This window comes from Leptinotarsa decemlineata, unplaced genomic scaffold (genome assembly GCF_025532065.1).
Source record: "Leptinotarsa decemlineata unplaced genomic scaffold, Ldec_3_MD MMD2_tig00026314_RagTag_RagTag, whole genome shotgun sequence".
NCBI lineage: Eukaryota > Metazoa > Arthropoda > Insecta > Coleoptera > Chrysomelidae > Leptinotarsa > Leptinotarsa decemlineata.
The window spans coordinates 6,535,843-6,560,141 of record NW_027412684.1 but is presented as its reverse complement, the minus strand read 5'-3'; the positions used below and the strand labels follow the sequence as shown (position 1 = coordinate 6,560,141).

General features: G+C 34.0%; 1 protein-coding gene across 4 annotated transcripts in view; it reads right to left on the bottom strand.

Annotated features, from left to right (window-relative positions):
- Window positions 1–23,829, bottom strand: part of Mf (Myofilin) — a 38,886-nt gene extending 15,057 nt beyond the window's left edge. For 2 of the 4 annotated variants that reach the window (XM_023159876.2, XM_023159879.2), the window contains exons 1-2: window positions 23,681–23,829; window positions 7,079–7,230 (exon numbers count right to left, since the gene is read on the bottom strand). In XM_023159876.2, coding sequence (XP_023015644.1) covers window positions 7,079–7,172 — 94 coding nt within the window. In that variant the 5' untranslated portion in view covers window positions 7,173–7,230; window positions 23,681–23,829. Of the gene's footprint in view, window positions 1–7,078; window positions 7,231–12,258; window positions 12,412–23,622 lie in introns of those variants that run through there. The other 2 variants (XM_023159877.2, XM_023159878.2) reach the window with 2 other exon arrangements.
- Window positions 23,830–24,299: the final 470 nt, after the last annotated feature.

The window sequence follows — 24,299 nt, the reverse complement described above, 5'->3', positions numbered from 1 at the left end:
TAATGAGGTTACAAAAAAAAAACCAAAATATTTGCATCACATTTACCTATGGCAGCGTTTCCCAAACTTTTCGCCTGGGGACCCACCTTCATTGTGGAATTTTTTTCGCGACCCACATATTAAATAATATTAAGTACAATTATTATTACCCACTAATAATATTTTTATTATTATTATCGTGAAAATTCACTATTGAAGAATACAACTCTAAAATAAAATGGTAAAGATTATATAATCGAAGATAAAATACAGTAGGAAAAAAAACTTTCAATTCAGAATATTAAAACTGAACAAATACAAAAAATGAAAAAATGAGACTCATATAATTAATGTGACTTGTGGAGATGGTGCTTACGATTTACAAGAGATTCTTTATCTGGGTTGAAAGTTGAAAGCTTTAAACGCCGATCACTTTCCACACAAATCCTATTTTTATATTTATTTTTTAAATATACAAGTGGAGAATGCCCTCTCACACAAATATGTAGTTGAAAACCCAGCTGTTTTAAGGCTATGCTTGAAAGAACTGGATACTCTACCCTAGCCTTTATCCAAAATGGGAAAAGCAATTCAAAAGTATTGAGTGTTTTAATATGTTCCGCGACCCACCCAAATTGCTCCCGCAACCCACTAGTGGGTCGCGACCCATAGTTTGGAACCAGTGACCTATGGCATTCGAAAGTACGGATATATTAGCTCTCCATTCAAAGAATATGGATGGTTGCATCCAAAATATTTGAAAGAATCGTACTTTTTCACTTCCTCTCACGAATCATGAAGACTAGACTGACTAGACTATCTAGGAACCTATGCGACTGTATTTCAAGCGGAAATTTACGCTATTGACTTGCGTGCGGAGAGATTGGAGGAATCCAACCTCATACACAAGTCAATAAAAATATTCTCAGACAGTCAAGCGGCGTTGGAAGCTCTTGGCTCCTACCGAGCAACGTCTAAATTGGAAGCAAATTGCCAAAAACGACTCTTCTCGATAGGAAGACTCAACAGATCATCTCTGGTCTGGATTTCTGGTCATATTGGCCTGGAAGGCAATGAGGCGACTGACTCTCTTGCAAAGGAGGGTGATGCAAGCAGCTTTATCGGACCAGAACCTGTCATCGGCATCGCTTTAGGCTTTGCGAAACAAACATTGAACACCTGGATGGCAAGAAGATTTAAAGACTTCTGGCAGGATTGGCTCACTCCAAGACGTTTACCCACCCTTTGAAGCTTGATACCAAACATTTATGATGGAATTGGCCGATACTTGATGAAACTTCATAACTAATGTATTAAAAAAACAGTCTTTACAGTAAAGACATGTCCTAAGAAGCCAGTGTATGGCGAAACACATGTTGCGTTTTTGTAAAATCATTTAGTGAACATCTCACGATGAAGTGTTTTTTGAATACGTTTGATACCAAACAGTTGTTGGACTACAGAAGGGATGAACTGCGATGTCCAACAGGCTTTCTTATAGGTCACTGTCACACTGTGTGTGTCGTCTCTGTTAGGAAAATGATGAAAAAACAGAGCACATACTTTGTGGCTGCCCCGCTGGGGTCTGAATAAGGTATTTAGAGTTATGTCAGAGCCGTACTCCTACCATCTGAATTGAAGGACCACTCACCATAAAAACTAATCGGCTTTGTTAAGGAGCTGGATTTATTTGGTCGAGTGTGAATAGGTGTGAGCCACAATAAAACCTTCGGGTTGCGGTGGAGTGTCGAATAGACCCACTCACTTTGGACCTAACGTAACGTGACAAATTGATTTTTCTGTCTCGTAATGATTTAATTCGCAATAAAAATTCTTTATTCGTTCCTGCAGCAGCAGTATATACGAGGTGTTTCTCTCAAAACTCGGTTGAACTTCACAACAGCATTCCTTCCGAATCGAAAGGTTTAATATATTGAAGTACGTAACACTTTATCGTGAGATTTTTTCTGGACAGTAACCGCAACACGTTTCGCTATACAATAGCTTCCTCGGGCGTTTTCATATATTTTGGAATATGAAAACGCTTGAAGAAGCCAATGTTTAGCAAAACACGTGTTGTAATTTTGTTACCTGTCCAATAGAAATCTCACAAGTATCCGCCAATGCTGTCACATGTCTGAAAGATTCAACATCGAATCAATTCAAGAAAAGGTTAAGAGCTCTGTTTTGATCCAGGAAGTATTTCAATAATATTCACTTCTCGTACCCTCAAAAGGACCTAACGAGTAAATGTATTTTTGAATCATTTATTCTTACTGTAAATGAGATGTTTTTTACTTACGCTTCGGATGTGAATATTTTTAGGTATTAAGCTTCATGCATTTACATCTAAGCATTATAGTTAACCTTGAAGCTGAGAAAATCTCAGTCTAGTTGTAAAACTAGACATAACTACTGTGGTCACCTCTATCAAGAGAATGACCTTTCGACTTTTTAAGTTTGAACACCTTCCAATACATTTTTTAACACATTTCTTCTGCCATTTTCCATTAGTGACATTAAAGAATATTATTGTCAGGCAAGTAGTCTGACATTGGTTAACAAGATAATCGATGGATATTATACGATGCGCATCCCAAAATACTGATACTATAACCTTGCCAGTCGACTGTTGCGTCCTTGCACGCTTTGAAGTCGGTTCAATTTTGATTCTGGTATGAAATGATGAACAGAGCTTTTGCATATCTAAATATTCATGAACGATATGTCCAACACGTTCCTTTGATATCTTCAGAGCCTCAGATACCTCGATCAATTTCACATTGCGGTCATCCAAAATTATTTTGTGGACTTTTTTGATGTTTTCATGCCATGGATTTTCTTATCCTCACAGGTGTTTCAGACCCATTTATGGACTTGATGTTCAGCATAATCATATAATCATCAGCTTCTTTGCTGCCTGTGTATCTTGAGTGTCCTGGTTCCCAGTATATAGGGTATATCACAATGACCACTGGTTAGTCGTACTTTCGAAAATAACTGGACTCATAGCGGTGTAGTGTGCCCGACTCACGATCAAAAGGCCGTGAGTTCGATACTAACCTTGACCATATATTTTTCTCTAGAGAATGTATCTAGTTGGAGTTGGAATGGTTCTACAGCGGGGGTTATTAACATTGCCTACCCAGAACGCTAGCCTAATGACTAGTCGATGCCGTTGATATCAAAAACAATTGAACTTATTTATTGAAATTTGGCAAAGGGTATGTTTTTATGGGTTGCTCTATCGAATAAAAATAATAACGTTTCCCCTTCATTTCCGGTTAAAGCGGAAGCCGGTACAAACTACCTTATTCCTGTATATTTTCACATTTTCAGATACCTGGCATAATTCTAGTATGAATTTATGCAATTCGCCCTTTACCAAATATGGATCATTCTTGAGGTATTCATTTGCTAAGAAAAAAAAATAGGAATACGGCTGTCGGGTAATTCCCCTATGGAATAAACGAGCTGAAATAATTACATAACTGAGCTATCCATGATTCACCACCGATTTGTAGATCTAACATTTTCAAAATGTTTTACAAGGGGTTGAGAATAGATGACTAATTCTGAAAATATAAAAATGGGTCAAAAATGGAACACTATATTTCAGGGCAATTTTGAAATTTCCAGATGTCTTTGACCCACTTTCATGTAATATTTCTTATATCGTAAATTAATGATTGACGAGATTTTCAAGTTTTTTTAGAAAAATAAAATAAAAGCACGTGTCCAACGTAAAGTTCTAGGAAACGAAACTTGTATTTTGAATAGTTTAAGAAAGATTGCTAGGCAATTAATACGCCTACCTATAATTGATAATATGATATCAGAAGAATAAATAATGAATGGAGAAAAGAATTATTATAAATGTTTCATAAAAATGCGAAAATTTCAAAATTTACATTTTTTCTAAATATAGAAACTTTGTTTCGAAATATGTTCTGTTAATTTCCAGTAATTCATTGACTCTTTTTATCAAATAATTATGTACAGCAGGATACCCTGATTAATCACCTCAACAATAATGAATTCTACACAATTGCATATGCAGATGACATGGTTTTCATGCAGACCGTCAAATTTGTGAACACACTGTGCGATAGAGCGCAGGATGGACTCAAATTAATAGAAACATGAGGAATACTCACTGTCGATCAATCCCAAGAAGACTGAGATAGTCCTTTTCACCAGGAAAAGGAGTTTATCGGGCTTAAAACCTTCCGAAATCTTCAAAAGCAAACTAACCTTTTCTGAAGAGGTGAAACACCTTTGTACTATCCTCGACAGGAATCTAACATTGAACTCTAACCTACAGAGTAAAGAATATGTGGCTTATGAGCCACATATTCTTTAGAGAATAGAGGATGCGCATGGAGTCTTTTACCCCTTGTGGTCACCTGCGATTGGCTTGTTTGAACATCACAGGAGCTATTAAAATAACACCAACCGCGGCAATGGAATTAATCACTGGTCTGACCCCTCTGGATCTGTACGCTAAGGAGTTTGCCTCAATAGCTTCGAACCTCGAAGTAGGAATGGGTCAATTGAGGTTGAGCCTATGGCGAGCCTATGTATTTAAATACAATACTACAAAATACAAGTAAAACAGAACACAGAGTCAGATACTACAAATGCAATACACATATTTACAGACGGCTCAAAAACCAAAGAAGGCTCAGGATGCGGAGTGTACTCCAGATCACTAAGCCTAAGGATTAAGTGGGGAATGGAAAAATACTAGCGTGGTACCAACAGAACTGACTGGTATTTCAATCGCACCAAAGGAACAACCAGGAAACGAATTACTGACAAAAACATAATAATCTGCACTGATAGTAGACAAACCCTATTAGCCTTGAACAGACAACGTGTTACTTCAGGGTTAGTACTAGAGTGCCACCAAGATTTAGCCAAAGCCTCGGTAGATAATAACATTATCCTGAGGTGAGTTAAAGGGTACAACAGGAGTAAAGGTAATCGTATTGCCGACACTTTAGTCAAGGAAGCGGCTGGACTAAGAATTTTAGGACCAAGTGGCACCCACGGCCTGATGACTTCGACAATTGCGGAACTAATCAAAAGTCGCGCCCATGCTCAATCCCTAAATAAATAGAATGAAATCAAAGGATGCAATCTTGCCAGGAACACTCTGGGTGACCCTGGGAAGCTGGTGCCGAAGAAATATCTGGCGATGACCACGAAAAATCAACGCCTAACAGTAGGATTTCTGACTGGCCACTGTCAACTTAGGAAACAACTCCTTAATAAGGTGCTAGTGGACACATCTCTATACAGGATGTGTGAACAGGAAGACTAAACTGTCAGGCATGTTCTTTCCTATGCGCATTTCCTATGTGAGTGTCCGGAGTTATTGTCAATAAGAGAGTCTGTGTTCGGCGAGTCTTGGCTTACACCTGCCAAAATAAAGGAGATGTCTCCCAGTGATGTGTCCATCTTCCTGGAAAGGACAGGATGGACGATGACCTAGGAGGGCATCTCCTAGGGAGAGGATGTTCAATGTGTCACATGTGGCCTGAGTGCTGTGAGCTTACACTCACCATCCCTACTCTGCAGACACATATACAAAGATATGTACAGCAGAAATGATTTTATTGGGGTCTGTAAACCCAAATGTTGTCCAAATTGTGAGTCTAAATACTCACAGAAGTTTTATTATATAGAACCAATATTCAATATAAAATTATATTTTTCTGGTGACTGACAACTGCTCATGTTTTATTTTTTTTTTATTTGACAATCAACTTGACTTTTTATAAGAATTCAATATACGACGGAATTGAATTGGATGAAATTAAATCAACAAAAAAAAATTATTAATAATTTTCTTCCGCAACAAATAATTCTTTAAATTTATTATTCAATAATCTGAAATCATGTATTCAATGAAAAACATGTTGGCAAATTAATTGCTGCAGCAAATTTAATGAAACTGTTTGACATAAAAATTCTGTAAAACGTAGTTTCATGACGGATATATATATATATATATATATATATATATATATATATATATATATATATATATATATATATATATATATATATATATATATATATATATATATATATTTCAGTTTCAGTTCTGTAAAAAAACTGAAATACCTCGTGAACAATTGATTTTCGATAGGAAATATAAAGTGAAAATGAGTCATCTCTATTTCTACTGAGGAAACTACTATGTGTATGTTTGAAATTTGTTTAAAATCTGTGGAGCCTTTATTGAGAAAATGTTTAATTATCATTATAATTAGGAAGTTTCATTTAAAAAGAAAAAGTTCCTACTTATATATCTTCAGAATATCTTCAGCTATTGATACAGAAATAAAGTATTCTGTATCAATAGCTCATTTGTGTATTCATTTAATCTCGTTAATTTGTTGGGGAAATTACTCAACAGCCAAAATCCTAGATTTTTTAATAAATAAATCAATATCTCAAGAATGTTCCATTTTTTGCATGAATATATACTAGAATCATGTATTATAATCGAAAATATACAGAGTGTTCTGTCAGAACATATACATATACAGGATGTTCTGCTTTCGTTTGTTTCTTTAGAAGTGGACTCTGTTTCGAAAGTTTACTCTAGTGAAATGTTGTCCGTGCATATTCCATTAGTATTAGAATTTTCATAGCTATGAAAAACATTAATCTGACTTTTTGATAACCAATTACCATGTTTACCGTTCTCATCAGTTATTAGTCAATTTAGAAAAAAAATATCAATGATGCCTGTGTCAAATTTCAAATCGATATATTCGTTTAAGGATATATTATTTTCTAACAATGTCGGACATTTACAGACAACGCACATAATTGTATTCAATAAATAATTCATTATAGAAATTAAAACAAGATTTTCAATTCAATATTCAGACAACGCACATAATTGTATTTAATAAATAATTCATTATAGAAATTAGAACAAGATTTTCAATTCAATATTCAGGAACGAACTATTCTCACAACAGACTCATTGATATGGATAAAGAAACAAATTTCAGTTCAATCTAGACCTTTTAATTTTTGAAGACTCTTTAATAAATGATTTCTGAATGTTTTTACTCACCTTTTAGAGATCTGACAAAGGACTGCCAGAATTTGGCCTTTTTTGAAGGCGACTCATTGAGGCCGATCATTTCCAAGTGTTCTTTGAAGGACATGTTGTTAGTTTTTTGTTCACGTTTCCTCGATTCGGTCTATATGTTCGGTCGTTCGTCCCTAGAATATAAAAGCATACACTTGAGAAAACCACGTATTTGTACCGAAAACTCATCTATTCAAGTATAGTTGCATCACCGATTATCGGCTATATCCTATTGAATAATATAATTTGTTTTGAATTTTTGAAATTGGGAATCACTTTGAGAATATAGAAAATTCAACACCAAACATCATGCAAATATCGTTTTCAAATAATTTACTGAGGTTCACTTTAGGTCTCAGAATCATTATATATAATTGAGCATATTGATGAGTCTAGATTAGTGTATCTATTGAAAAAATAATGTCACTCGACGCGCATTTCTTTAACCAAGTTAGCTTCTTCGGGAGATCACTTATCTCTTGAGTCATAACTATAACACAACGGTACTAAATCTATCTTGTCAATGGTGATATCTATTAGTAGCAATTTTATCCAAATCTTCAGGAACAGGTGTTAATAACGACATCGTTCCACCACATCATCCATTTTTCCCTCAGTAAAATATACGGGCCATAGCCATATAATATAGGCACTGGCGATAGCTGCAACAGCTCAATATTTTCAAAATTTGTGACCCTGATGAAAGGGAACACATATGTTGTCACAAAGAATTTGAAACTTATTCTTCTTGTTGAACATTTCCGCACTTTACTTTTCAACTCGACTCAATAAATTATTCACTAGTGAAAGTGAATAATTCATTTTATTCATTGCTTACGTCTCATATTCATTTTTACTAAAGTTTCAACAGTATTTTTTGTATTTTTGACATTCTTTTTTATGAACATATACACAATTTTTTCATATTCAAGTAATACTTTAAATCTTACAATAAAGTGTGACTTAAATATGTTCAATATCAGATATTTAATCATATAGTTTTTTTCGAAAATATCCACCGCTTTTCAGTGAAGTTGAGAAAGTATTAATTGCTCGTATCTGTTTCTATTTTCGAATTCTTCATCACTCCGAAATTAATTTATGGGATAAAAATTAGTTTTATTATAAATGTTAATAAACCACCCTTCTATTCGATTCATGATTAAGTTTTCCACTATTATTTTTTATTTCTTGAGTTGAGTTAATAGTTTTTCCTGCAGGTGGAGCTTTTATTGATAGCAATAAACTAACTAGAAATTTATTCGCCGAAACCTTCGCCACTAAAAACGTTGAATTCACAAATTCTCATCCGCTTTTGAAAAGTATAGTAAAATATCAATTGCTCGTATCATCACTCGGAAATGAATTTATAAAATAAAAATTTGTTTTATTTCAAATGGTGTTGAACCACCCTTCTTTACGATCAATTATTATTTTTCTGGAGTTGGAAAACAGGTTTCTTATACATTTTTAACTTTAATTTTCAAACAATTTTTTCAAATAAAATAGTTGCCATATGAAAAACTAGAAGTGGGTAGTTTTTTCTGCAGGGATTTCTGCAGTACTGGAGCTTTCACTGATAGCAATAAACAAACTGGAAATTCATTCATGACAAATAATGTTTTCAATTTCAAATGAACCAAATTCTTCGCCATTAAAAGAAATTGAATTCACATCCGCTTTTGGAAATTGATATAATATTCACTGAACAGGATATCTGAAAATATCCGCGTCATATGTTATATTGTCCAGTTATCAACAAAATCTCAAACCTCCATCAGAAGTGCAAATAAAATATTCGGATACGTGAAGCTAAACAGCTGAGGTCATGAAATAAACATTTCGAAAACATTCGTAAACACTAACGCCTTCGCCATTTCACCTCATGAAACTGTCCATCATTACATTCACAAACAGTTATGGTTTGTGTTAGCCATACCTTACGTTGCTTATACAAAGTCGTATGACTTCAGAGATATGAACAAAGCGTGATGAAAGTATGGAGAAGCCTGCCCACAACTTTCTGTGCTTGCGATATTTGCTAAGTTATACCCAAAAGGAACAAGGAAAGTCTTTCAAATAATCATAGACTAGTTGCTTTACTTTCTGTGATATCTAATATATATTTTTTACAAAGAAAATGATTACTCTGTTCACTAGTAACTTGTTTTATTTGCTAATTTTGCGTATCAAAAGAAGAGTTTAGAAATTGTTTCGGAGACCAAAATCCTCCTCGGTCTTCAGAATTGGAAAAATCAAAAATAAGCTGAAGTTTTCCTTTCTTCTATTCGTTTTGTTTTCGAACTTCCTCGACAAATGTTGAAACAGTTTTTTTCGATAAACTAATACTTACACTATACATAAAACCATCGTGCCAGTGATGAATTGTCTCTATAACTGAGCCAAAACGATTTGCAATACAGGTTGGAATTTCGAAAGAGAAGTATCATCGATACGTTGATTAATTCGTTCGTAGATTCAATAATAAATGCAATAAAAACTAAACAGTCCTACAAACAGCATCACAATACAACACCAACTCAACAATTATTGAATAGAACTGGCCAATACCCGATGAGAAGTCATATTAAAACGAATTGATACAGTTTACCATATGATTTTCACTATAAAGGGTTTGACAAAAATCGCGACACGTGTTTCGCCATATAATAGCTTCCTCAAGCGTAAAAGGCTATTGTATAGCAAGACACGTGTCGTGGTTTTTGTAAAACCTTTTATAATGAAAGTTCACGCGTGAGGAAGCTATTGTATAGCGAAACAGGTGTCGTGGTTTTTGTAAAATCCTTTATAATGAAAATCATACAATAAACCGTATGAATTATTTTCAACTCAACAATTACCCAGAAGCTTTCTTGGCAGAGATGATAATTATGTAATTATTATCATGAATAGTGTTTTCATCAAGTAACGGGTCAGTCCATTCATATTTTTAACAATTACCGTCTCAACAACCACTGATATATTTCACAACTAACGTCATACCTTATATTCTAGTATTATCTAAAACGATTGAAGGAATTGTAAATAGATACGATGTTGGAACTTCTCACAAAACAACAAATACACTGGAATCTATACTCACACATACAAAACCCAACAACACAGAAGAAAGACAGAAAATTGCACTTCTTGAGGTAAAATTCATGTTGGAGAAACTTCAAGACCATTTAAAGTGAGTGAGAATAATAGGATCAAAATACCTTGTACTACATCGAATATTTCAGAATTCAATCAACAACACTGACATATTTTATTTATTTTCAAAACATCTATGGAGGATATTTGAAAATAAAACAAACCAACGAAATAACTTCAAGATACATTAGATTTTTTCCAATTCTGAAGAAAAGGGCATATTTTAGCCTTCGACATGTCAAGATAAGTATCTGTAGAACCGACCTCCATAATTTGAATCTTAGATTCAAATTATGGAGGTCGTTAAATTTCCAAACCTGTTTATAAAACATTGCTTTATCATGGCTATACTATTGCCTCTCCCACTCTATGAAATTGCTTTCACCTCTTTCATTCAGAAAAAAACTATGGTGACTTCGTTGCCAATCTATGAATTCTTCTGTAGACTGCGGTTATGTTACGCATACTTTATATTTAACGAATCCGCACGAAAATTTCAAGGGCGTCATTTCTGGTGATCTAGCAGACCATTCAAACAGACCAAGTCTGCTTATCCAACGGTTTCGATAACTCCCATCCAACCAACTCGAACCAGGCTGTTAGAATGGGTTTGTCTGAACTATTTCATCTATCATATAACTACTACAACTTTGCAGCAAGTAGTTGATTGAATTGAATGGATAGAAGTATAAACGGTCAAGATTGCAATATATTAATATCAGGAAACACCTTGTATTTCGAATATTTCAAAAGTCAATCAACACCATTGACATATATCTCATTTCAAAACTCCTGATATGATATTATTTAAATTCTTTAGTAAAAAAAAGATGTATTAATCATATACAGGTTTTAGTCAATAATGTTACAATTCTCCCAAGTGAAACAATTAAATTTTTGGGTGTTCACATTGACAGTAATTTTCTTGAAAATTTCATCTAAACCATGTGTTTAATGCACTATTGCAACTACGTCAGGTTTTGGAAGTGAAATATTTGATTAACGTTCTATGGTTCAATCTACACTCTCATACAATATCATCTTGTGGGAAGATTGTACAGGAGTGGATCTTGTTTTTATAGCTCAGAAAAGAAAGTTTCCCTAATTTTCAATCTAGATAGAACCGAATAATGTAGGACCTCATTTGAACAAAATAAAATTTTGACTCAGCAATTTATATCCATGGTTGTTTTGTCTATACGTGGAAAAATGTGAATGACTACGAGCCCAATTCTCAGTATCATCGATATCCCACAAGATCAGGAAATTAAACCGGAGCAATACTTTTCAATTGTCTACCTACTACTCTAAAAAATTTCTCCGTTATCAAGAAGTTCAAAATGAACCTCAAAGAGTTTTCAATTGATCAAACTATTTATTCAGTGGAAGAGTTTTATAAAAGTGACCGTACGATTTATATTTATTTGAATGTATATTGTATGCAATAATTGTTTTTCACTTGATGTAATTCCGTTATAATTAATTCATTGTTGTTATAAATATACCTGTATTTGACGTTTGCTACACCATAATTGTGTGATCTAAAGAATGAAAAGTATTATTATTAATATTATCTATCGGGATGAATAGAAGTTTGTCCCCTCTATACCTGTATAAAGTTGTCAAATACAATTTTATACTTCTTTTATGAAATTGTGGAAGGTGGAAAACTAATTGCCTCCACAGAAAATGGCTTTTGTTCAATAGTTTTTCAATTACTTACAAATTCTATAAACGAACAATTCAATTTTTTTTCACAAGTTATTGGTGCATTTGCTTGAGTGAATTCTGTTTCCTCCTCATATTTGAAAAACGTGTTAGTGTTACAATCAGGCAATTATTGTATTAGAATTTGAATTGAGAATGAAACAGAGCAAGTGGACCAGCAATATCGGATTCGTATTCTGAAATGGCAAGTTTTAATTCCGAAGTATTCAGTGCCAATTGGCTAAAGACATCGTATGATCTAGTTATGTTAATGTAGTAATCTGAAAAAAATATCTTGCCTTTTGTCGCGGCTAGCTTATGACAGCCAAGTAAATGACGACCAGAAAGATTCCCAGAAAATAAACGACGATCGCAGATATTTCTGAGACCTCGAGCGCAGTCATCGTGTGGAGTCGGATTCGTACTAATTTGGCAAGGCTGACTTTTCGGCTGAGAGGCGATCTATTTTCGAATCTAAACCAACGTTCTCTCGCTGCTCTTTCGCAAATTCCCCATTTCGTAGTCCACCCACTGGCACTAGATCACTCGAGCTATTTTTGAGCGTTACAGGTGGTGTGAGGCAAGGTTTCCAGATTTTTGGTCTCGTTTTACGGGAATGCGCCGATTCACAGCTATTCATGCGGCGGTAAAGTTGGTCAATGTCTTCACATGCAGCACGTATGCGCTTAGTTTGTTCAGTCCTTGAAATCCCACTTGTGCGAATTACATTACAGGTTATCAACTATTAAAATACAATAAAACTTTTCGGAAAAATTTGTGGTTTCATTCGGGATTCCACAGGGAAGTATACTTGGGCCGCTGCTGTCTTTTCTGTATGGAAGATCTTTCCTTACATATAGTGGGGGGTAGGTATTCATGTATAAAATGAAAGCAAATACAGTCATAACTAAATTGTCTTATTGGTGCGAAATCAATCATAAGAATAAATCTAAACAAAACTGTTTGCATTTAATTCACAGGTATGAATCAAAGGGGCGAGACAATGAACTGAAACTGAGCACTGAATTTGACAGCGATATGAACTGGAATAGTCAAATAGAGTATGTTAGTTCGTGGTTGAACTCTGCAATACTCACTCTGTTCAAAAAATCTTAATGAAATGGTTCTGCTACAAATCTAAAAAAATTCTCACCTTAGTTGTCTATTCAAAATATCAATGTATAAATGACAAACTAAGAACAAATATATCAAGCTCAGTAAGTTAAATTTCTATCCGTCTATATAGAAACAAAATTTATACAGAAAAACTCATTAATATAGTTTACTGTATGATTTCCACTATAAATCATACAATAAACTGTATTAACGAGTTTTAATATGGATTTTCATCAAGTATCGGCCAGAAAATAAAATATATACATGCACCATGTTACCGCCTGATATTGAATCTGCAGCATCCAGAAAATCATTCAAAACCATATTAAAATTACCCCTAATGAAGAAATGGTTCGTGTATGTTGAAAAAAAAATGTATATGTATGATGTATGTTACTGCAGTAACTTTACTGCAGTAACATACATGTTACTGCAGTAACATGTATGTTACTGCAGTAACTTTAGTTACGAATAGAAGTGGTGAAAAACATAGAAATTTTCATTTCTCATTTTTCATGATGGTCTCCTATGAAGTAGTAACGGATTCAGTCATCAATTTATTGATGTGTATGTTCTTTCCTATTTTAGAAAGTCATCCTATACTCACGTATTGGCCTTGAGAGTAAATGAATTGAAATAAAAAATTAATTTAAGAACTAATGAAATAACATTTATTTTGAGTAATCCATATTTATAAAAAAAAGATATCCTCGACCCATTTGTACTGAACCTCTACTTGGAGAAATAATGGTTTCGATCATTTATTAAAAATGAAATGATTCGCTACTGTTCTCGAGTTCACATTTGCCACCCTATGTGCTTTCCCAAACAATTCATATTCTTCATCAGCTTATGAAGCCGGAACACAACCTTATGGAAGTATCCTGATGATATTGATGCAGTGGAAAGTGCCTCAAAGGCCAATCTTGAACCCTTTAAATCAGTTGAACTTTGTAGAAACTGTAGAGTTGATAACATGAGATCTAGAGCTTTCAAAATATACGAGGGTATGTGGATTCAGTGATATTTTTTTCTCATGAGCTTTGAATATATTGAAGATATATCAATTAAGCCATGGATATCTTTGAACAAGTGATTTAGTTATTAGAAAGCCTATTCATCCCTTTTCGAGTATATGATGAATTCTTCCGAAGGGAAGAACAAAACCCAATTTTACAAGAAAAGTTGAAGACGCATTTTTTAAGTACGATGACAAAAATTTTGTCAAGTCTAGAAGATTCATTGAAATTGCGTTATTTCATAATTTATTAGTAATTGTAATCGATGTCCCTTTGTTGTACTACCTGCAGCTAAGGTTTCCGTTTTACCTTTGTATTTTGTTCATATGTCCTCTAAATGGACGATTTCTAGTGAGTAGCCTTGTCATTATTATAATCTGATCCGTATTATATCGAAGCAGTTCTTTAATTCTTTTTTAGACGGTGCCATTATAAAGGTTTTCTCGTGTACATTGTCAGGAGTATTTTCCAAGTACTCTTCATATGTCTTATTGATCCATTCCTTAGTCGGATCCCGTGCCTCATGCCTGGTTCAGTGCCAATCTATGGAGCTGATCTGACATCTGACAGAAATCACAGTCATAGATGATCCGTATACCTACATACCATTTGTGGTATGTATTCCAGAATAAAACTTCAAAAGTAGAAGTAATAAGTGGTAATGAATGTTATCTGGTTACGATGAATCACATGGTCTCCAGATGTCCGTTCAGGGACATCCAGTTTTTTCTCCAGCACTCTGGTGTTAGATTCGTAATCTCTGACCCGCAAAGGACACATGGAAATGCTTTCTTAGTGTCTCTCCTCCTGTTTTTTGTAGTCGATACTATTTGTTTTTACATTATTTAGTGAGATCTAAGTTCTTTCTGAGGGATCTCATAGACCCAAAAGTGACAAGTGAAGAACTGATGAAACAGGTTGACACATATAGTTTGACTTACACTGGGTGACACCCACTCGGATATTACTGGCAAAGAAACAGCTGATGAGAATGTCACACATGGATCATCAAATTCATATGTGATTATTATTGCGTTATCGAGAAACATATATAGCACTGGGAAAATATATTCGGGAACATTCACAAAACTTTTTTGAAGGGATCGTTTGAGAAGGTGATTGAAGAATTTCCAAAAAAATTAAAGATCAGCCCAGAATAATAACAGGGCTACAAACAGGAAATCCATATCAAAGATATTCAAACGAAGAACAAAGCTGAAGACAATGCAATAAGGGGCACAGACACCTAGTCATATTTTCATATAGATTACAATTTGTGATCAACCAAATTATATCCAGGAGAATGTGACAAACGTCATGTACCACAAGAGACCTAGTAGAGGGAAAAATATTGTTGGTGTTATGAACAAGATAATGGAAAAACACAGTGAGCCCATGAGAAGTCCCGGCGACTTAGAAGAACTATGAAAATCATACGGCTTCCAAATACAAGAAAAAACTCTCATTGGATCTCTCCAATCCCATGATCTCTGCCCTGTAGTCCTAGTATACTTGTATGAGTGCAATATCAAATTTTTCACCTTCGTTAGGACCGTTGGAGTTCTTTTAGTGTGTTGTAGGTTACCTTGATTTTCTTTCACTACCAGTCAGAGAAGTCGCTCGTAGAGTTCTCCTACTTCTGTTTATATTTGTGTTCCATTCGGTTTTCACAAGTGTGGGGGAAAATGGTTGCCTACGTACCCTTGCATGGAGAGTACCCTAAAGGCTACGTTGGTGATACCTGATAAGGCTCAGGCTCAGGTTCCATTAATCGGTGCCGTTTAAGTATTTATCTATTTTCTTCAAACGTGAATTTATTTTTGAATTTTTTATTTGGTGAACAAATTATTCAGTATTTTATTCCAGTTGAAGAATTTTTTATTATTATTAACAAATAACAATAAGCTTAATGAATACATTTTTTGAATGGCTCCTATGATATTCAACGAATAATGTGTAGATATTGTGTAGATAAATATCGAAAAACCTAGTTTTGGTTCAAGTGAACATAACGCATATAAATTTTAATTTTCTCTAAATACAAGATATGACCAAAACTCAACAGGAGTCGAGAAGAGAATACACACGTTTTGAACAGATAAATATTTAGAAATAAAATTTGAAACACTCTCCTGAGCTAACGGTCCTACATTCCTGGTAAATGCTTGTCAAAAAACGACTACTTCCTCGACTAATACCACGATGGACATCGAATTATATCCGTATAGACATTTATGCAAGACCCTCACAGAGAAATGTCTTCCAGTTGCTTGTTGAACGCCTAGTATCTAGACTATCCCCTAGTTTATAAAAACGCAAGGTAATGAGGTAAGGTGAGGTAAGAAAGTTGAAGCATTGAGAAAACACACTTGCGTTCTAGATAAAAAGTAAGGTAAGGTAACGTCGGTAAGGCAAGGTAACAAGTTGGCTACTTTCAACTTTCTGCGTTGCGTTTTTACCTCCGACCAATCAAAAAGCGCCATACTACGAACTTTGACGGATATATCCGAATGGTGTAAAGGTAATGTCGCCAGATAAACTTGAACGTCACATTGTGAAATTTGGGTATTGTTCTATTGATGATATAAAATATGCGTCTTCCATAATATTATAGAAATGAAAATTATTATTTATTTCATATGATTGATTGCTGCTGTCAAGATTATGAAAAGTCAATATTTGTTTATGCATTCCTGCCAACTCAAAAATTACCAAAACCTATAATCACTACGGCAATTCTTCATACTTTATTTTTTCGTGAACGTTAAAAAATGGATACCTTACCTTACCTCTCTGCATTACCTTACCTTACCTTACCTTGCATTATTATAAACTAGGGGTATGTTGAAATCAATCGATTGATCACTTTCGGATTATTTCCACTCGTCTGTGTAGAAAAAATCTAACATGATTGGAAAGACAAATTTTTCTCTCGAACGAAGGTTTTGGTATTTGCAATCGAGCCACGACGAGATCAGTTGAGTCTAGACACACTGTTTTGGATTCGATTTTTCCTACACTGACAGGGGTTATACCTCGAAACCGGACTGTACGTGATCTTACTCGATTAAATTTAGCGAGGAAATGCTGTTATACTAGCTATAAGTATATGAAAGACTATTCTCTGTGAGGAAACATGCATACATGTCTGTTGGATGTAATTCAATGTCCATCGTGGTATTAATCGAGGAAACGGTTGTCTCGAATTTTAATTCTTAGGAATTTTTTTTAATATGAGCAATTTATTGAGTCTAAAGTTTTCACATAGATCTGCCAGTCGAACATCAGTTAGTGAAATCAGAAAAAAAAGGAATCAAGTGAATCAAACATATTTTCATTCGACTGGACTTTTTGTGCATATGCGAAGTAGAAAACAGACGCTCGTTCATAATATTTCATGTTAGTTAATGATATGTAAGTTAATGACATAGTTGACATGGTGAATTCAAATTTGAAATCATTTATTCGAATTCGTGGCCAAAGTCATGATCAAATAGATCAAAATCCAGGTTGGTAGGACGTGTTTGGATTGAATGCGTCCGCTTCTACTGCGACAGACATAATCAATGGTACTCGTATGTGCGTTGACTGCGAGGACGAATGTTAAATCTCGAAGCCTCAGTAACTACTTGAATGAAAGACCTTGAAACCTAGTTTGTATCGTGAAGAGTTGATTTTACGTTTACTGTTCTACTGAACCAAGAATTTATACGGCATAGCAAAATGAATGCCCCTTTTTGATATATAAATTAATTTCACGAAAGCCAAACAGGGATTCATCACTTTCACCTGTTTTCATATAGAGAATAAATCATCTAAAAAAATAGTTTGTTCAGGCCTGTCTCAACTCCTACAGTGTAGGTTAATGGACTGACACCTATCAGAAAACATCTACTCCCCTGGCTAATACCACGAAGGGCGTTGGATTATATCCGACAGGTGCCAGTGCAGGATTCTTCTCTGAAGTTATTCTTGCATATGCTGTTGGCGGTACAAATGCCGCAATAAATTTTCAATTATTGGAACACACTTGCAGACCGGTTTCGGGCTGTGTATCCACTCGTCAGTGCAAGGTAGTGTCTATCATCAACATAAAGTCGATGATTTCCGATAATTGGAAATCGAATTCCTTCAGAGTATCGTTCCTCGAACTAGGCTGAAGCGGACAACAAACAACAGATTTGTCATCGCCCCATCTGCCTGTGAACGAGGTAACCAACCGCATATACGGAATTTGCCCTCTTCCTCGTAAAAGGAAAAAAAGTTCACATAAAGTCAGTGGGCATATTTGAAGACTGGCTATAAATCAAATCATCTAAAGGAACAATTTAAGGCCAGTCTCAACTCCCTACACTGTAGGTTAATGAACTGACACCTATCTATTGCGGCAGTTGTATCGCAAACAGCATATGCAGGAATAACTTCAGTGAAGAATCCTGCACTGACACCTGTAGGATATATTCCAACGCCCTTCGTGGTCTTAGCCAGGGGAGTAGTTATTTTCTGATGGGTCCCAATTTGATATTCACCTATACCACCTATAATTGGTGGCATTAGGCTGATTCATTTTCTTCTCCAGGACTATAAAAAATCATACAGTTTTGACCCCTAAGACCCACCAAAAATTCAGTATGGATCTGCAGTCTATAAGGTTAAGTTTTCCACCCACAATGAACTGTTTAAGTTTGCATCTTAGATAAAGTAGATGTAGTTACTTGCCAGTGCACTTGTTTAGGAAATTGTTTTCCGAAAATTCAAGGAAATCCTTCTATTAATATTATTCTGTTGATTTGCATGAAAAGAGAAAATTTTATCTGCTGGAAAGGGAGAGAGAGCATTGGAAAGATGAATATATGTTTCAAGTCTATTTTAGCACTTTCAGATGAAACAAAAATTTGGCAGACTGACAATAGTAATTCAAATATAAAAATATGCGATTTTCGTTTTGAAGTTCCATATTGATATTGACAATTCATCTCGCACTGCTAACAACGCTGTTAACATTTTTCGTATTGAAAAATAGATTCACGAGACGGTGGATATTAAATTCGCAAATAACACTAACCAATGTAGGGCATGGTATGCCAAACACCGAACCCGTTACAAAAATAACTCTCCAATTTTAGATTCGGCCTCTACTAGTCTGATCGTAGCAGCTAATCCAGGCACTCACACTCATCTACAGTTCATAGTCGAAACGTAATGCTAGATCACTTGACTGAATGGCTGATCAGTGTGAAATATTCATCCACGTATTGAAATTTTCTTACCACTGTACTTTAATAAACAGTTGTAGATTAATGAGTGAAGGAATTACAGGTAGCTTGACTGTTCAACCTCACTAGAGGCTACCATAAGTAGAAGAAGTTCCAAGGAAGTTTCGTTCAATTTTTTTTATTTCCTCGATGGACACTTCCCATCAGCCTTACTTTTCGCCATGGTGATGCTTGTCTTCACAATCTGTCAGTCATTAATTTCCATGGGATTCTTCCACTTCTGCAAAATTCTTCAACCTTTGTTCATGATCTGACAGCTATGCTTTAAGGATATATCAGAAATACTTGATGGTGTTCAAAGCAGTAGGTACTTTTTGACAACTTTTCAGAACTATTCCCGGCCATTATATACACTCTTGAAATGATAACAAATATCTCTACAATTCACTACGACACTGCCCAAAGTAATATATGAAACAGTATTTCACTCAAATGGGAAAATTTCAGTCCCCAGGTATACATGAAGTTTCGGGTGAAAACGCTCGTTTTCAACTTCCCATTAGCATCCTTTTAGATAACTTTGAACGAAGCACTCAATCCTTTAAAAAATTTATGACTTTATGTCACCGAAGAAAACAACTCTGCTCTTCTCTGCTCTGGTTAATTTAATCTCAGCCACAGAAACTTCGTTTGATCGAAATTTTTTTATGAACTGTGATGTGTTTCCACCGGTCTTATCTTTTTCCATACATCAATACTCTTTCATGCATGACGTTGTGAAGCGTACAGTTGTTATTTAAAAGAAACGTCTGTGCATGAACTGTATACATATTTTTGTAGAGAAGTAGAGAGCCATAAGAATTTTCTGAAAACTAATCTTTCATGAAAAACTATTTCCGTTTCAATGAATTTTTGTTAGTACAAGTGTGTTCTGTGAATAAACTTATTATATTTTTCAGATGAGAAAAACGTGGAAATTGATGACGAGGGTTACATCATAATCAAATTATTGATAATATGATGAATCCATTCTCCAATCAACGTTTGGCGGTAGTATTATCATTTAAAAAAAATGTCTGGGATTACTGAATATAAATACTAATATCTCGTTTGGTTATAGCAATTATAAGTCAAAAACCAGAAGAGTTTTTCGAATTCTTTTTTAAATCTGAACTGTTTTGAAGTAGACTTCAAAAACAATGAAAGGAAATCAAAAATATAATGAAAGTACCTTATATTCCATTGAAAAATGAATTTTAAAAAACTGAAATACAAACATGAATTTTTTTACAGTTAAAAATTTTTGGAATAAGAAGAACCCAAGACTAGCTATATGGTAGTATACTGTGACCACAACACCAATAAGTTTTAGGACAAAATATTCGACTTAGTGGGTATTGTTTTTAAATTGAATAGAAAGTATTGTTATCAACCCTTTTCGATCCAAATTGAATTCTCATAGCTGGAGTTGAATGGACCGTATCAATGTTTATTATACGGAGTGGCAACGTGATGAGAACAGAAAGAACTGTCTTTTCCGTTGATATAAAATTATAATAATACGAAAGAAATAGGTGCTTTTGGTCCAAAATGGTGCTGATTGAAGAATAAAGACAAGGGTACGGTCTTAAACATAATTTGATGGTTTTCCAAACAAGTGAAATTTTGTATTGATATTTTTTCATTAATTTCATGAATGTTTCGATTACTAACCGAGTAAATCGAAGGATTTATGTGTAATCTGAAAAAACTTTTCATGAGCTACGCATCTTTGTTAAGGGTTTTTATTGGAAAAATTATTTCTTTCATTCCTCCGTTGCTTTGGTTTCCCAAATTTTCAGTTTGATTATACAGACATTGCTAAAATGATGTAATATAATCAAATCAAGAGTTTAGTCAATATTAGAGGAAAATAATTAGTCGAAAAGTATAAATAATTATCGGAAAATAAAAAAACCTGTACCTATATTGTAAACCTAAACGAAATATGGACATCTCATAGTTTTTCAATTGTATTTTACTTTCAAACTCATCAAAGAGATGAAAAATGCAAAACATGAGGTTACTGTTTTAATTTGATAACTTGTGTTTTATGACGAATGAAAATCATTTTATTGGAATCAACCTGTTTTGAAGGCTTTGTTAGAATTACAAGAAATTTGTAAAAGGTTGCCGACAGTAGCAATAATTTGTGACACAGATGACTCGACTGTGAATGTACGGCATATATCAAATAAAGGTTTAAAGAATTACCCTCAGGAACAGTATAGACTATCTCCGTTTCATCATGCTTCTTATTTGAAATTGGATGATCTTCAAATTATAAAAAAGTATTTTTTTGAGAAATACATAATTGAGGCACAATTCACGAATAAACACAAAATATTGTACGAAATATGAAGAAAATTGTTAACTAGTCTTTGAATTCAGGATCTGATGCAAATTTTAACGTCAAACATGATGAAAATTCCTTGATGATTTCATATGAATTTGCCTACAGTATCGATGAAACTATTTTAGATGGAACTAACACTATCAGGACTCCAGGTGTCCGTTTTGATTATCAACTCACTTTTAATAATCGCATTATTGTTAACTCTGCTTATCGCCCTTACAATTTTATTGTCAGAAATTGTACAAATTTCAAAGATATATTATGTCTTATTTTCCTATATTCCAGCTTAGTGAGGTCAAAGTTAGAATATGGGTCCTCAATATGGAATCCCGTTTATGAATATATCAAATTTCGAAAGAGTCCAAAAGAAGTTATTGAAATACTCAAGTTTCAAAACTATTGGCGTATATCCTCGAAGGAATTGCAATTATATCGAACTATTGCGAACATTTGATTTTGTATATGTATATATTGTGTAAAAAAGAAAATAAGTATCTATTTTTTTACATTATTTGTTGAATAGTAGGTAGAATTGATTCTTAGAAGTTACTTTCTGCAACAGATTTTCTTGTACCAAGATCAAAAATTTATTGTTAAAATCACCAGTGAATTTCATGTGCAGTACTACTGTCACTGATTCAATAGAATAAACTACTCGTTTACCTACGAATCTTAAATACTTCGCTTTTAACTGAAACACGGTTTCGAATATCGTCTGGAAACTTTCAATGCTGTAAAACAGTTACAGATTACGATCAGAATGAACAAAAATGTACAAATTCAACTGACAACTTGTCACTTGTCAAAAGTGTCAAATGTACAGATTGAACATGAAAAATCTATCATACAACTACAAACTAGTTGTCTACCCTATGTGATATCTTTTATTGAATTATATACGAGCTGAAAAATAAATCTAGTGCACATTTGTGGGTTATGGATAATTTTTAAAGATTTATGGTTCATTTTTATTTCATTTTTTGTTCTATATGAAATTGTTAATTTTGGCTCTATAAATGGTAAACTACTGAGCAATTAACGCTATTATTATACTTATTATTATTATTATATAATACACAAGTCAAAGGAAAAATACGTTGCGTTAAAATGATAATACAAAAGTGTGAAAATATTTGAAATAGACGAATTTCATGGTTGTTATATTATGAGATTTTTTGAAACAGTACATATTTATTTTGTTAATGAAACTAGCAGTGAATGAGCATGAAGAAAATTGCATTTTCACGTGAATTTTAAGCAAAAGTTTGCTTTCTATTTTGTTCTCATTGACCTTTATTACCTAATGTCCAAATAATCAACTGAAGGTTATGAAAAACAACTCATGGACCTAGTTGCCAATTGAATGACAGTAAAAGTATATTTCTTGAAACCATAGTTATTGTCATTAGTGACGCTGATGCCTTGAAAAAATTATTGATAATGAGATTTACATTTACAAGTAATGTAACACAGTATAAAAGCTATCTCTCTCGCCCTTCTATTATATTTCAGTCTAGTACCCTGGAATAATGTATTTTTATTTTGGAAAATACAATAATTTCCGAATTTCTCAATTTCAGCTTGTGAGTTTGTAATACGTGAAGTTAATGGATAATTAGATAGATGACAATTTATTCACTATTGAGAACTTTACCAGATCACTAGTTTGTACCGGACATAGAGGGTGGCGCCTACACCCTTATCGCAAAGAAAATACAATTATTCCACAGAAAAATACACTTTTCTGAACGGTAACACACTTTCTGAGCCATCCCATATATAAATATCGGTGTAGAATTTCCGTTTCGTGAAATATAAAAATAGCCAGAAGCTACGGTTACGTAAAAAACTCATAAACTAGCCGTGATTTCCAAAATTTTTCGGATTTCCACACTTTTTTGATGCAACTATACTTACGCTCGGGAAAATGCAAAAACTAAACTACACCAAATACACTTGAAGTACTGGTACTGACCTAAGTGGAGTTTTATCGAGTCGAAATCAACGACTGACGCTGTTCGGCACTGACTGTCAGCCTGGTGGGCACCGCGCGCCGTCTTCGGCGTCCAACGCGTAGTCGACGTCACGACGCCCTGGGTAGCGGAGGCGGCGTCTTACCATGTGCTAATTTGAATTTTTCAAAATATTGAAAGAAATGATGAAAGAAAAAATGTCTTCATTCGTAGACCAACTACATGGCATCGAACATGTCAATTTATATTTAATAATAATATACTTATCCAAAGTGGATACAATAAAAAAATTGAGTGTGCAATTCAAACTGTATATGCAGATTTTAAAGAATAAGAATAATTATGAATACGTATACATACAAATATGTGAATATTCATTATATACATATAAGAACTAAAAAAAATGTGGGAATATTCCAAAGAAAGGAAGGAAAAAATCAATTTAAAAAATGTAACTCTATACAAAATGGAAGAAAATCCCTTTCGAAATAGCTACTTTCATACTTGTATAAACATTGAATTACACGAAAGATAAATTCTTTCGAAACAAATACTTTCATATGAACACTGAATTATACAAAAAACACATAATCAATCAAAATGAGCTCAATCGTATAGTTT